Source organism: Amia ocellicauda, chromosome 14 (assembly GCF_036373705.1).
Source record: "Amia ocellicauda isolate fAmiCal2 chromosome 14, fAmiCal2.hap1, whole genome shotgun sequence".
Taxonomy (NCBI): domain Eukaryota; kingdom Metazoa; phylum Chordata; class Actinopteri; order Amiiformes; family Amiidae; genus Amia; species Amia ocellicauda.
In genome coordinates, this window is record NC_089863.1 from 21,295,301 (window position 1) to 21,311,818 (window position 16,518).

Here is a 16,518-nt window from a genome sequence, read left to right on the forward strand (position 1 = left end):
CTGTCACCCTGCTGTGTACACACACACACACACACTGTCAACCTGCTGTGTACACACACACACTGTCACCCTGCTGTGTACACACACACACACACACTGTCACCCTGCTGTATACACACACACACACACACACACTGTCACCCTGCTGTGTACACACACACACACACACTGTCACCCTGCTGTGTACACACACACACACACACTGTCACCCTGCTGTGTACACACACACACACACAGAGACACAGTCACCCTGCTGTGTACACACACACACACTGTCACCCTGCTGTGTACACACACAGTCAACCTGCTGTGTACACACACACACACACACACTGTCACCCTGCTGTGTACACACACACACACACACACTGTCACCCTGCTGTGTACACACACACACACACACTGTCACCCTGCTGTGTACACACACACACTGTCACCCTGCTGTGTACACACACACACACACTGTCACCCTGCTGTGTACACACACACACACACACACAGTCACCCTGCTGTGTACACACACACACACACACAGTCAACCTGCTGTGTACACACACACACACACACACTGTCACCCTGCTGTGTACACACACACACACACTGTCACCCTGCTGTGTAAACACACACACACACACTGTCACCCTGCTGTGTAAACACACACACACACACTGTCACCCTGCTGTGTACACACACACACACTGTCACCCTGCTGTGTACACACACACACACACACACAGTCACACTGCTGTGTACACACACACACACACTGTCACCCTGCTGTGTAAACACACACACACTGTCACCCTGCTGTGTAAACACACACACACACTGTCACCCTGCTGTGTACACACACAGTCACCCTGCTGTGTACACACACACACACACACTGTCACCCTGCTGTGTAAACACACACACACTGTCACCCTGCTGTGTAAACACACACACACACTGTCACCCTGCTGTGTACACACACAGTCACCCTGCTGTGTACACACACACACACACACTGTCACCCTGCTGTGTACACACACACACACACACACTGTCACCCTGCTGTGTACACACACAAAAACACACAGTCACCCTGCTGTGTACACACACACACACACTGTCACCCTGCTGTGTACACACACACACACACTGTCACCCTGCTGTGTACACACACACACACACACACAGAGACACAGTCACCCTGCTGTGTACACACACACACACTGTCACCCTGCTGTGTACACACACAGTCAACCTGCTGTGTACACACACACACACACATACTGTCACCCTGCTGTGTACACACACACACACACACTGTCACCCTGCTGTGTACACACACACACACACACACACTGTCACCCTGCTGTGTACACACACACACTGTCACCCTGCTGTGTACACACACACACACACTGTCACCCTGCTGTGTACACACACACACACACACACTGTCACCCTGCTGTGTACACACACAGTCACCCTGCTGTGTACACACACACACACACACTGTCACCCTGCTGTGTACACACACACACACTGTCACCCTGCTGTGTACACACACACACACACAGAGACACAGTCACCCTGCTGTGTACACACACACACACTGTCACCCTGCTGTGTACACACACACACACACACTGTCACCCTGCTGTGTACACACACACACTGTCACCCTGCTGTGTACACACACACACACAGTGTCACCCTGCTGTGTACACACACACACACACACACACTGTCACCCTGCTGTGTACACACACACACACACACTGTCACCCTGCTGTGTACACACACACACACACACTGTCACCCTGCTGTGTACACACACACACACTGTCACCCTGCTGTGTACACACACACACACACACAGTCACCCTGCTGTGTACACACACACACACTGTCACCCTGCTGTGTACACACACACACACTGTCACCCTGCTGTGTACACACACACACACTGTCACCCTGCTGTGTACACACACACACACACACACACACACTGTCACCCTGCTGTGTAAACACACACACACTGTCACCCTGCTGTGTACACACACACACACACACTGTCACCCTGCTGTGTAAACACACACACACTGTCACCCTGCTGTGTACACACACACACACACACTGTCACCCTGCTGTGTACACACACACACACACTGTCACCCTGCTGTGTACACACACACAAACACACAGTCACCCTGCTGTGTACACACACACACATACACACACACACACTGTCACCCTGCTGTGTACACACACACACACACTGTCACCCTGCTGTGTAAACACACACACACACACACACACACACACACAGTCACCCTGCTGTGTACACACACACTGTCACCCTGCTGTGTACACACACACACACACAGTCACCCTGCTGTGTACACACACACACACACTGTCACCCTGCTGTGTAAACACACACACACACACACACACACTGTCACCCTGCTGTGTACACACACACACACACTGTCACCCTGCTGTGTACACACACACACACTGTCACCCTGCTGTGTACACACACACACACACACACACACACAGTCACCCTGCTGTGTACACACACACACACACTGTCACTCTGCTGTGTAAACACACACACACTGTCACCCTGCTGTGTAAACACACACACACTGTCACCCTGCTGTGTACACACACACACACTGTCACCCTGCTGTGTACACACACAGTCACCGTGCTGTGTACACACACACACACACACACACACTGTCACCCTGCTGTGTACACACACACACACACACTGTCACCCTGCTGTGTACACACACACAAACACACAGTCACCCTGCTGTGTACACACACACACACACACTGTCACCCTGCTGTGTACACACACACACACACTGTCACCCTGCTGTGTACACACACACACAGTCACCCTGCTGTGTACACACACACACAGACACAGTCACCCTGCTGTGTACACACACACACACTGTCACCCTGCTGTGTACACACACAGTCAACCTGCTGTGTACACACACACACACACACACTGTCACCCTGCTGTGTACACACACACACACACACTGTCACCCTACTGTGTACACACACACACTGTCACCCTGCTGTGTACACACACAGTCAACCTGCTGTGTACACACACACACACACACTGTCACCCTGCTGTGTACACACACACACACACACACTGTCACCCTGCTGTGTACACACACACACACAGTCACCCTGCTGTGTACACACACACACACACACACACACACACACTGTCACCCTGCTGTGTACACACACACTGTCACCCTGCTGTGTACACACACACACACACACACACACACACAGTCACCCTGCTGTGTACACACACACACTGTCACCCTGCTGTGTACACACACACACACACTGTCACCCTGCTGTGTAAACACACACACACTGTCACCCTGCTGTGTACACACACAGTCACCCTGCTGTGTACACACACACACACACACTGTCACCCTGCTGTGTAAACACACACACACACACACACACTGTCACCCTGCTGTGTACACACACACACACACACACACACAGTCACCCTGCTGTGTAAACACACACACACTGTCACCCTTCTGTGTAAACACACACACACTGTCACCCTGCTGTGTAAACACACACACACACACACACTGTCACCCTGCTGTGTACACACACACACTGTCACCCTGCTGTGTACACACACACACACACTGTCACCCTGCTGTGTAAACACACACACACTGTCACCCTGCTGTGTACACACACAGTCACCCTGCTGTGTACACACACACACACACACTGTCACCCTGCTGTGTAAACACACACACACACACACACACTGTCACCCTGCTGTGTACACACACACACACAGTCACCCTGCTGTGTAAACACACACACTGTCACCCTGCTGTGTAAACACACACACACTGTCACCCTGCTGTGTACACACACACACACACTGTTACCCTGCTGTGTACACACACACTGTCACCCTGCTGTGTACACACACACACACACACACACACAGTCACCCTGCTGTGTACACACACACACACACACACACTGTCACCCTGCTGTGTACACACACACACACACACACTGTCACCCTGCTGTGTAAACACACACACACACACACACACTGTCACCCTGCTGTGTACACACACACACACAGTCACCCTGCTGTGTAAACACACACACTGTCACCCTGCTGTGTAAACACACACACACTGTCACCCTGCTGTGTACACACACACACACACTGTTACCCTGCTGTGTACACACACACAGTCACCCTGCTGTGTACACACACACACACACACTGTCACCCTGCTGTGTACACACACACACACAGTCACCCTGCTGTGTACACACACACACACACACACACTGTCACCCTGCTGTGTACACACACACACACAGTCACCCTGCTGTGTACACACACACACACACTGTCACCCTGCTGTGTACACACACACACACAGTCACCCTGCTGTGTACACACACACACACACACACACACACACACTGTCACCCTGCTGTGTACACACACACACACACTGTCACCCTGCTGTGTAAACACACACACACACACACACAGTCACCCTGCTGTGTACACACACACACACACTGTCACCCTGCTGTGTAACCACACACACACTGTCACCCTGCTGTGTAAACACACACACACACTGTCACCCTGCTGTGTACACACACACACACTGTCACCCTGCTGTGTACACACACAGTCACCCTGCTGTGTACACACACACACACACACTGTCACCCTGCTGTGTACACACACACAAACACACAGTCACCCTGCTGTGTACACACACACACACACACACTGTCACCCTGCTGTGTACACACACACACACACTGTCACCCTGCTGTGTACACACACACACACACTGTCACCCTGCTGTGTACACACACACACAGACACACACTGTCACCCTGCTGTGTACACACACACACACACACACACTGTCACCCTGCTGTGTACACACAAAGTCAACCTGCTGTGTACACACACACACACACACACTGTCACCCTGCTGTGTACACACACACACACACACTGTCACCCTGCTGTGTACACACACACACACACAGTCACCCTGCTGTGTACACACACACACTGTCACCCTGCTGTGTACACACACAGTCAACCTGCTGTGTACACACACACACACACACTGTCACCCTGCTGTGTACACACACACACACACACACTGTCACCCTGCTGTGTACACACACACACACTGTCACCCTGCTGTGTACACACACACACACACACACACACACACAGTCACCCTGCTGTGTACACACACACACACACTGTCACCCTGCTGTGTACACACACACACACACTGTCACCCTGCTGTGTACACACACACAAACACACAGTCACCCTGCTGTGTACACACACACAAACACACAGTCACCCTGCTGTGTACACACACACACACACACTGTCACCCTGCTGTGTACACACACACACACACACTGTCACCCTGCTGTGTACACACACACAAACACACACTGTCACCCTGCTGTGTACACACACACAACTAGTACTACTACTCCCGCTAATAACAATAAGCACAGTCGTGGCAGGGGCACCTGGTTGTGTTTCCACTGCCAGAGGATGTCGTAGGGCAGCTGGAAATCTATACGCTTCTGTCTGAGGTACTTCCCTGAGAGAGAGAGAGAGAGAGAGAGAGAGAGAGAGAGAGAGAGAGAGAGAGAGAGAGAGGGGTTAACACACACACAGGCAAACAGACACGCAGACAGTTAGTTCGATGGACGGAGCGAGGGGACAGACGGACCGACGTGGATGGGCGGGGGGAACAGGCCGTGCTCGTGCTCTCCAGGGGTGTACTCCAGACGCTCCCGCTTCAGCTGCAGAAACTGGGTCTTAGGACTGGACGGGAGAGAGGGAGAGAGACACGTTTGTATTTTTCTTTCTTTTTTTTGTGTTTAGTTTGTTGTTGTTTTTTATTGCCTTCTTTACTGTGTCTGTAAATGCTTTGAGAACATTAGTGTGTTCGGCATGTCAATAAAGCTAGTTTTGAATTTGAGAGAGCGTGTCATCAGTATCAGTGTGTGTTAGTTTCCGTGTAAAAGAGTAAGTCAGTGTCAGTGTGTATCAGTGTCAGTGTGTGTTAGTTTCCGTGTGTAAGAGTGTGTCAGTGTCATTGTGTGTTATTTTCCATGTGTCAGTGTGAGTCAGTGTCAGTGTGTGTTAGTTTCCTTGTGTAAGAGTCTGTCAGTGTATTAGTTTCTGTGTGTCAGTGTCAGTGTGTGTTAGTTTCCATGTGTCACTCACTCTGCAGTCTTGTACACGTCAGAGTACAGCCCCGCCCGCTGGTACTTTTTTTTGGGGGGTCGCGCCGGCCTCTTCTCCCGTTGGGTGGGCAGCGCGAGGGGTGGGGCCTCTTCCCGTGCCAGCGGTGCAAAACCTTCCACGGGGGGAGCAGGGCCCTCAGGCTGCCCCTCCAGCACACTGGCGAGAGAGAGAGAGAGAGGTCAGTGTCAAGGTGCGTGGGGAGGCCGGTTCTGTGCCCTGTGGGGGGGGGGGATGGAGCGCCGTTTGTGCCAAAAGTCTTTGTCTGTCAATTTGGTAATTCAGCCGGCAGTTGGCCATAGAGTAGTAAATTCATCCAGCAATCTGTCAAGTAATTTATTAATTTGTCTGATTCGTGTGTCAATTAATCCATAATTACATGAGTTACTTTATCAACTATGTAATTAATTAATTACATAATTGATAAACATAGTTGTTTGATCAATCCCAGCTTGGAAAAACTCTCACTACTTGCATTTGTGGCAGATAAAGTCAAATCTATTCTGAAAGCAATATCCACATGAGGGAAAACAGTATGACATCCCTTATCCTTAAATGAACATATTCCGTGGTGACTGGGCAGTGCACAAACTGAAGGAGTTCCTCAGGAAAACAGTGGATTTTACTAATGTTTCACGGTCTCACAATGAAGATCTTACAGTCGATCGCTGCTTCCACATCGTTTCCAAACAAAGTATTACTTCCTCCTGGCTTTTTCTTTAAAATAATTCTGACCTGTCAAAGGCTCTCTGGACTGTCACTCAGCTTAGTCCCGCCCTCAAGCAGAGGTACATGAGTCAATCAGTGAAGCGAAGTTTTGGAACAGAACTGCTCCAGGGGGCAGAACGTATCTGATGCGTCTGATTGGTTACTTGCCTTTAGGAGGCGGGACATACATGACATGAGTTTGACAGGTTTGTAATCTTGGAGACGGCTCTGCCCCACGTCTTGTCGTCCTGTGTGGTTGCACACACTCGCTCAATAGGCGAGCTGGTCCTGCCCACTCTCATGTTTATGGCGTGGATGTGACATTTTTGTAGACCCACGCAAGGTCAAACTTGTAAATAATAATTTATGGCACGATAGGTGTGGGTTTATTTGCAGGACAAACGCTCAGAGAAATGTGATTACTGAACAACTAATATTATAATTTACATTTGTACTTCCCTCGCTGAGGCCCCCAAATTGATGGACGAACACTTCTGGCACCCCCCCATGGAGTGCAGTTTGTGTTGACATACCTGCGGAAGCAGTGCAGCTCCTCCTGCGTCAGCCAGCCGTGGCTGGGGGGGGTGCGGCGTGTGGGGGATGGGGGTCCCCGTTTCCTCTTCACGCCCTTCCTGTGCTGCCCCTGCACCACCTCCTCGATCACGTCCGCCACCGTGTCACTGGGGGGGGGCGGCGGCGGCGGTGGGGCGACGGGGGGCACGGGCGGCGGGGGGGGCAGCGGGTGCTTGCGCGGTCTGCCGGGGCGACGCTTCACCACGTTGTTGCCGGTGCGCGCCTGCCGCTGCAGCTTCTTGGCCTTCAGGATCTTGTTGACGTGCTCCAGGCTGCGCTTGGTGGACAGGACGCGCTGCAGCCGCTCGGGGGGGGGCGGGGGGGGCAGGTGTGCGTGCTGGGGGGGCGTCCCAGGGCAACTGCCGCCCTCCCCGCCGCCGCCAGCAGGGTAGCAGGGTAGCAGGCGGGACGAGGGGCTCTCCTGCCGTGACCCCCCGCCTCCTCCACTTCTTTCTCTACTGGGGGGTCTCCCCGGGCCCTGGGCTGCACCCCCCGCCCCGCCATTGGGCGTTGCTGTGGAGACCCTTGTGATGGCACTGTCCAGGCCGTTGTCATGGCCGCAGTGGGGGAGGCGTTGGGGAAACTGTGAGGACTGCGGGGGCAGATGGGGGGAGTGGTGGTGGTGGTGGTGGTGGTGGTGGTGGTGGGGGTGCAGTACCCCCTCCAGACACTCGGGGGCGCCGGAACGAGAGCCTCGGGTCTGAATGCCACCCGTCAGTCCTGAACAAGACAAAGAGGAAAAGTGAACACAAAACTCCTCATCAGATCACTGACTGACACACTGACTGACTGACACACTGACACACTGTCACACTGACTTACTGACACTGATGCACATATTGACTGACTGATTGACACACTGACTGAGTCTCCATTGAGCTCAATGCTGCTTGAAGAGGCACAAAACACTATCAGATTTGCAACAGAAAAGGAGGGAGAGTGAGAGAGTGTGAGGGGGCGGGGAGAAGGCAGCTTTCCCAGGACTGACACCGCCCCCCAGGGATTTTCAGAATGAGGGAGGGGGAGAGAGGGGGAGAAGGAAAGAGAGAGGGAAGGGAAGGTCAGGAGAGGTAAGTGACTCAGACTGTGCTGATTTCCACTCAATGTGTCACTGTTTCTGGGAATTGCTGTCTCACACATGAACTACTGACCACACACACACATACACAATAGATATACACACACAGTACACATACACAACACACAATAAACACGCACACTCTCACAGTCAGTCAGTCAGTCAGTGTATCAGTGTGTCAGTCAGTCAGTGTGTCAGCCAGTGCGTCAGTCAGTTTGTTAGTGTGTCAGTGTGTCAGTCATTGATACAGTTGAGATCACTCCCCCCCTCACCTGTCACCTCCCTCCTCTCAGCGGACGAGGGCCGCTCTCTCCTGAGGTTCCGCTCCAGCGGGGGCACGAAGCACGCGTCCGCAGCCCCCTCCCCCCTCTTGCGGCCCGGCCCAAGGGGGGTGCGTCCCAGCACGCTGGCGAACAGGTTGGTGTGGGAGGGCACGGTCTGTGGGGGCTCTCCCTCCTCTTCCTCTTCCTCTTCCTCCTCCTCCTCTTCTTCTTCCTCTTCCTCCTCCTCCTCCTCTTCCTCCTCCTCCTCTTCTTCCTCTTCCTCCTCCTCCTCCTCCTCCTCCTCACTGTCCGAGCCGGCAGGGGCAGACGGGGAGCCGAACGACGAAGATCCGCCCCCCACGCCTCCCCCTCCACCACTCTCACCAGTGTAGTCGCCCCCCAGTCCGCGGGGACTGGCTTCGGGGGCTACTCCCCGGCGCAGCCAGGGTTCTAGGTGGTGGTTGCCCCGGCCCGGCCCCCCAGAGGGCAGGAAGGTGGGTGGCAGGCAGGAGTGGGGGTCCTTGTGTTTGTAGCGCTCTGCAGAAGAGGAAGAAGAGGAGGAGGGGGAGTTGGCAGCAGCGGCGGCGGCGGCGGCAGAAGAGCAGGGCGAGGAGTCCTTGCCATAACGGTAGCGCCGGAGAGAGTCCAGAACACGGCCTGTCTCTCCGCCTCCTCCTCCTCTCTCCCCTCCTCCACCTCCTCCGCCGCCCCCCGCCTCCTCCCCGCCCCCCCCCCCCCGGCGCTCACGGTGCTTGTGCCGGTGCTTGTGCTTGTGCTCGTGCAGCCAGCCATACGGCAGCTCGGGCGCCACGGGCTGGTAGGCCAGCAGCGGCGGCCGGCCAGGGCTCAGGAAGGCCTCCTGCCGCAGCAGCTTGCGCTTCTTCTTGTGGAACTTGGCCGGGTTGAGCAGCAGGTGGTGGTGGGGGGCACCAGGGTGGTGGTGGTGATGCATGTAGGAGGCTGGGGGGGGGCCCATGGGCGAGGCGAAGGAAGGGGAGTGTTGCGGCGGGGCAGGGTGCGAGTGGGGATGCGGGTGCTGGTGAGGGTGGGGGTGTGGGTACAGGGCAGGGGGGTAGCCCCGGTAGTAGCCCAGCCCCAGGGGCGCGGTGCCCAGGTGGGGGCCAGAGGAGTAGGGCAGGCTGTAGGAGGGGTGGTAGAAGGGGATGCCGAGGCTGTGTACGAAGGGCACCTCGGCCACGGAGGCCTGACGCAGCTTGGGGGGTCGTCCGCGCTTCTTCTTGAGGTCAGGCTGGCGGGGGCAGCGCAGAGGGTCGCAGGGGTAGGCGGGGGGCGGCGAGTAGAAACCGCTGAAGTTAATGCGGAAGATGGTGGGCAGCAGCTCGCGGGGGAGGTAGTGCGGGGGTGGAGGCGGTGGGGGGTGGCCACCGCTCATGCCCGCACCCATGCCCGTCGCCCCTCCACCGCCACTCCCAGTGCTCCCTCCTCCTCCGCCTCCTCCCCCTAACCCCAGACCTGCGGCACCCGCCCCACCCAGGCCCCGATGGGCGATGCGCACCTCCCCCAGGCGCACGATCACCTCCTCCAGCTGCGCCAGGAAGTCGGGGTCGTGCCGCCGAGTGCGCAGCTGCAGGTACTTCCTCTTGCGCTTGCGCTTCTGCCGCTTCAGCTGCGAACAGACGGCGCAGTCGCGGCCGCGGCGGCGGCACTTGTGCCGGTGCTTCTCCTTGTGTCCCAGGCTGGTGGGGGGGCCGCTGGCGTTGCCGGGGCCATTGCCAGGGGCTGGGCCGGGTGGGACACGGGGGTCCGGGGAGGCGGTGCGGAGTGGGGAGGGGGCGCGTGAGGAGGAGTGGTCCAGCAGCACCGAGTGTCTCCGTCTGCGTCCCACTGCCACTCCGACTCCCGTCCCGCCTCCCACTCCCACTCCCACCGGCATTCCCAGCCCCAGGCCCATGCCGAGCCCCAGGCCCAGCCCCATGCCGGAGCAGCTGCTGGCGATCAGCATGCCACCCCCTCCCCCTCCTGCCGTCTTCTCGGTGCGGTCGGAGGTGCTGTTGTTGTCGGTGCCGATGCCGCTGTCGCTGGGCAGCGTCTCCTCGCTGTGCGACTCGCTCACCGGGGAGGGCGTGGCCTCCTTCAGCTCAGGCAGGTGGGCCGGGGAGGTAGGCAGCAGGGCGGGTGGCGGCGGCGACAGCTTGCGTTGCCGGTAGTGATGCCGGTAGTGGTGGTGACCCCGGCACGACCTCTTGATGGACGGGGCGGGGGGCGCGGGGGGGTGGTGGTGGTGCAGGTGGGCGGCGAGGGCGCGGGGGGACGGCACGGGCGGCGGGGGGAAGGCATGGGCGTGGGCGTGGGCGTGGCCGTGCACGTGGGCACAGTGCGACAGGAAGTGCACGGCTCCCGGCTCCACGAACCCGGCATCGCTGCCCTCTGGGCTCTGACCCCCCGACGACTGTGACAGCGAGGGGGAGGGCAGCACCTCAGGCGCAGGGGGGGGCGGGGGCGCGGAGGCGGGTGGCGGCGGCGGCAGGGGCTGAGGTGCGGCGGGGGAGGAGGCCGGGGGCAGCAGGAAGGCCTCGGGGGCGAATCCCGCGAGCAGTGCCTTGGGTTTGCGGCCGCGCCTCTTGCCCATGTAGATGGTGCCCTTCTTGCTGACGTTGATCTGCTGACCCAGCTTCCCCCCGAAGGAGGCGGCCAGCGAGGAGAGGGCGCAGCTCTGCCGAGCCTGCGCAGCCGAGCACACCACCAGCGCAGACGAAGGGGAGGACGCAGACGCGGATTGGCCCGACCCGGCTCCCTCTGCCCCGGCGGCTCCGCGGGGGCCCCCGTCCTGCAGCCCCCCCGCCCCCGGCCGGGCCCCGGGGCCCAGCAGGATCTGGCTGAGCAGCCGCTTGCGCTTGAGCGTCTTCATGGTGTTGATCTTGCGGATGATGGTCTTCATCATCAGCTGGCCGTTGCCCTTGCGGGAGAAGTGCCTGTCGGGGTCTGACTCCGCGCCCCCAACACCCCTCTCCTCAGGCGCCAGGGTGGGGGGCAGGCGCTTGGGGCGGCCCCGTTTCCGTGGCAGTGGCTTGGGGGGGTAGAGATCAACCGGCTGCAGCACCGGGGGGTCCGGCTCCCCCACGCGGCCACGCAGCAGCGAGTAGACCTTGGAGGGGGGGAGCTTGAGCGAGCGCTGCTGAGGGGGGGGCCCGTCCAGGTGCGGCATCTTGGTCTTGGGGCGGCCGCGCTTCCTCCTGGGGGGAGCGAACAGCGGGCTTGCCGGGGTCGGGGGCCGCGAGGAGTTGGGGGGCCGCCCCACGGGCCGGGGCTTGTGCAGGGCCAGGGCAGGGGGGGCGGGGGGCGGCCGCGGTAGGGGGCTCTGGAGCTTGCGCAGCTTGGGCAGACGCGCCTCCTCACTCCTCCTCTCCTGCTCCCGCTCCTCGTCCTCGTCGTCCTCCTCTTCCTCCTCCTCATCCTCCTCTTCCTCCTCCTCCTCGTCTTCCTCATCCTCCTCCTCGCGGTGGTGGGCGGCACGGCTCACGGTGCGAGTCCAGCGGGGGGGGCGGCCCTTCCGCTTCTTCAGGGGCTTGCAGTCCTGGGGCAGCTGGGGGGTGGCAGAGGGGAGGGGCGCGGGGGCCATGCTGAAGGCGGGGGGCTGCAGGGCAACAGGGGGGCCGGAGCCGGGCTGCTGCGGCCTCTGGGGGTCCGCGGCTGACACCGCCGTGATCCCGCCCCCCCCACCGCAGCTGGGGCTCCGCTTGCAGGGGCTGCTGCCACTGGTAACTGCCCCTGCGCTGCCGCCCCCCCCTCGCCTGCTCTCGCCTGGGGGGGGCCCCGTCCTGCCCTCCTGCCTCCCTCCCACAGCAGGGGTGGTTGGGGGGGGGCACTTATTGGTGCTCAAGTCACGAGGACTGTCCCTGTCCCTGTCCCTGTCCCTGTCCCTCTCTCTCTCCCTCTCCCTCTCCCTCTCCCTCTCGCTGGACTCCAGTGCTGGGGGGGGCCCTCGGCTGGGGTGCAGGGCAAGGGAGGGGGGGGCCCGGCGGCCACAGCCATCAACCCCCCCCCTCTGATCGCCCCCCAACGATGAAGAAGAGGAGGAGGAAGATGACGAAGATGAGGCAGAGCTGTGGATCAGTGACCTGATGTTGTTGCTGCCGTTGTTGTTGTTGTTGTTGTTGCTGTTGCCATGCGTCACCATCGCTGTGACCCCCATGCTGCTCCCGCCGCCTCGCTCCCCCCCCCTCTCACTGGCTTCCTCCCCGTGCTCAGCCTCCTTCCTGGGGGGGGGCGAGAACTTCTCCAGCACGCTGTCTCTGGCCTGCCGGGGGCCTGGGGGGCGCCCGGGGCCCCGCAGCACAGAGGGGGGGGCCCCGGAGTCCACTGGCTGGGGGGGGTCAGTTCGGGAGGGGCCCAGCGAGGCGGGGGGGGCGGCAGGCGAAGGGGAGGGCAGCTGCGGTTTGCGGATCTTGGTCTTGGAAGACTTGGAGGGAGGGCAGGTGGCGATGAGCTGGGCCAGCTTCTCGGTCACCGTGGGGGCCCCGTTCACTTGTGTCCGCTCTCTCTCTCTCTCGCCCTGGGGGGTCGCCGGCGGGGGGGTCCCACCAGCCTTGGGGTCCTGGGGGGGCCCAGCTGAGGCAGTGGGGGCGGCCGCAGAAGACAGAGGAGGTGGCGGGGGGGGTGCTGGGGGAGGAGGAGGAGGAGGAGGCGGCGGCGGCGGCGGCGGCGAAGAGCGGGGGGCCACCGGGCCAGAGACGGGGGGCTGCTTGCTCTCCCCCTCGGGACGCTGCTGCGCCTGCCCTCCCCCCAGCTCCGACTTCACCTCCGACTTGCGAGCCAGTTTGGGGGGTCCCTGCAAGAGAGGGAGGGAAAGAGAAAAGAGAGAGAGGTTACCTTCCCATTCACCTGCACACAACATAGCTTTATTATTATTTATTGAACATGGCTGTAATAGAGAGAGAGAGAGAGAAAGAGAGAGCGAGGGGGTGATAGAGAGAGAGAAAGGGAGACGGTGAGAGACAGAGAGAGAAAAAGAGAAAGAGAGATAGCGAGCGACAGACAGAGAGTGAAACAGAGAGAGGGAGATACAGTCCTTACCCGTTTGCTGTGGGGGTGGCTGTGGGCGGAGTGGGCCGGGGCGGGGGTGGGCGTCGGCGTGCGGGGCGGCCCCGGGGCCACAGAGCCGGGGCCCGCACTGGAAGCAGAGGAGCAGGAGGAGGAGGAGAAGGAGGACGGGGGCAGGGAGGGCTGCCGGGGGCCGTGGGAGTGGGGGTTCCTGTCCTGCTCCTTGTCCTCAGGGGCGCCGGGGCGGGGCGGGGGCAGCGGCACGGGGGACTGCAGGTGGGCGTGGGGGTGGGGATGAGGGTGGGCCCCTCCCCGGCCGGTGGCGCGTACCCCACCCCGGCTCTGCCGCACCGAGGTCTTGATGGCCGGCCGGCACACGTAGTTCTCCAGGATCTTGGGGGGCTTCTTCATGCGCTTGTTCTGTAGGCCGATTTTCAGCTTGACGCTGCCTTCCGACAGGCTGGTCTCCTTGATGGAGAATTCCCGCTCCCGCTCCCGCTCCCGCTCCCGCTCCCTCTCCCTCTCCCGCTCCCGCTCCCTCTCCACCACGGTGGCCCCCGCGGCCGGGTCTGGGGCCGCGCCTACCGCCGACGCCATGCTCTCCTTGTCCTGCTCTCTCTCCTCTTCCTTCTTCTTCCCGCCGCCTCCCTCCTTTTCTCGCTCTCCCTGCGGCGCGCTGCCGGGAGGGGTATGGGGGTGGGGGGGGCCCTCAGGGGCCACCGCGGCCCCCCCCGGACTCCTCTGCTCCATGTGAGAGCGGGAGGAGGGGGGGGACAGGTGCAGTGACTCCAAAGCGCTGCGGTTCTGGTTTGGGTTGTTGTGGGTGTCGTGACAATTCCACTCGTTCTCTCTCTCTCTCTGTGGTGGGAACCGGAGAGAGAGACGTGGGGATGGAAGGATGGAGGGAAGATGGGGGGATGGGGTAGGAGGGGATGGGGGATTGGATTGGGGCAAAGGGTGGGGAGGGGGTGGGTGAGGAGTGTTCAGTCCTTTCTCTCCCTCTCTTCCTCTCTTTGTTGTCACGGTGTCACTGCAGACAAATCACGACTGGCTCCCGTAACAGCATTCTGTGGAAAAGGAGGGAGAGGGAGAGAGAGAAAGAGAGGGTTAACACAGATAAAAACAGAATCAGTCCCTCGTGTCCATCTTGTTTCTTAATCAATGCTTCTCCCTCCTTCTCTCCCTGCCTCTTTTCCCTCTCTCTCTCACTCCGTCACTCTCTCTCTGTAACTTCCCTCTATTTTCCCTCCCTCTGGATTTCCCTCCTTCCCTTCTCTCTCTTTTTCACTTGCGTACTCAGTGTCAGTGTATCCGTCAGCACTCACTCACTCACTCCCTCTCTCCGCTAATTGGAAACACTCCTTCTTCGTTCCCTCCCTCCTCCACCCTCATTCACCCTCTTCCTGTTCTTTGGTGCCCCTTCGTCCCTGGTTAATCATCCCTCCTGTGTTGCCCTCTGGTGACAGACCCTACCCACAAAGCACTGCAGGGTCCCAAGCCACTAAGTTTCCCCGTCCCTGCCCTGCCCTCAGCCTCCGTCCCTGTCCTCCTCTCAGCCTCCGTCCCTGTCCTCCCACCAAGATCTGTCCCCGTCCTCCCCTCAGCCTCCGTCCCCGTCGTGCCTATTCTTAGTAACAGTGACAGGCAGACGGAGGCAGGGCCTGCAGCCGTATAATCAGAACTATTCTTAGTGGAAGATGAGACGCTGTTTGTAGTGAGCAAAAAAGAAAGGAAGAAAATGTTTCTCATTGCTCTGCCATAGAAGTGTTGTACACGACACACTGACTGTGTAACAGAAACACAGACTGTGTAACTGACTGACACATTGACAGTGTAACAGACACACACACACGGACTGCGTAACAGACAGACACACACACTGACTGACACACTGACTGTGTAAGAGACAGACACACACTGACTGCATAACAGACAGACACACAAAGACTGACTGTGTAACAGACACACACACACACACTGACTGCGTAACAGACACACACACAGACTGACTGTGTAACAGACACACACACACACACTGACTGCGTAACAGACACACACACAGACTGACTGTGTAACAGACAGACACACACACTGACTGTGTAAGAGACACACACATGCACTGACTGTGTAACAGACAGACACACGCACTGACTGACACACTGATTGTGTAACAGACACACACAGACTGACTGTGTAACAGACAGACACACACACACTGACTGACACACTGACTGCATAACAGACACACACACACACACACTGACTGACACACTGACTGTGTAACAGAGAGACACACACACTTACTGACACACTGACTGTAACAGAGAGACACACACTGACTGGATAACAGACAGACACAAAGACTGACTGTGTAACACACACACACTGACTGTGTAACACACACACTGACTGACACACTGACTTTGTTAACAGACACACACACACAGACTGACTGACTGATTCACTTTTTCCCCACACTGTTACTGGAGCTTTCTCTCATAATGTACTGACCCCAAAACTGAGAGAGAGAGAGAGAGAGAGAGGAG

General features: G+C 58.6%; 1 protein-coding gene across 2 annotated transcripts in view; it reads right to left on the reverse strand.

The window, feature by feature from the left end:
• Positions 1–16,518, reverse strand: part of ash1l (ash1 (absent, small, or homeotic)-like (Drosophila)) — a 44,923-nt gene that overhangs the window by 19,526 nt on the left and 8,879 nt on the right. For both annotated transcript variants that reach the window (XM_066721015.1, XM_066721014.1), the window contains exons 2-7: positions 14,006–15,039; positions 8,981–13,760; positions 7,591–8,350; positions 6,332–6,508; positions 5,832–5,926; positions 5,626–5,699 (exon numbers count right to left, since the gene is read on the reverse strand). In XM_066721015.1, the coding sequence (XP_066577112.1) occupies positions 5,626–5,699; positions 5,832–5,926; positions 6,332–6,508; positions 7,591–8,350; positions 8,981–13,760; positions 14,006–14,722 (6,603 nt within the window). In that variant the 5' untranslated portion in view covers positions 14,723–15,039. The remainder of the gene's footprint in view (positions 1–5,625; positions 5,700–5,831; positions 5,927–6,331; positions 6,509–7,590; positions 8,351–8,980; positions 13,761–14,005; positions 15,040–16,518) is intronic.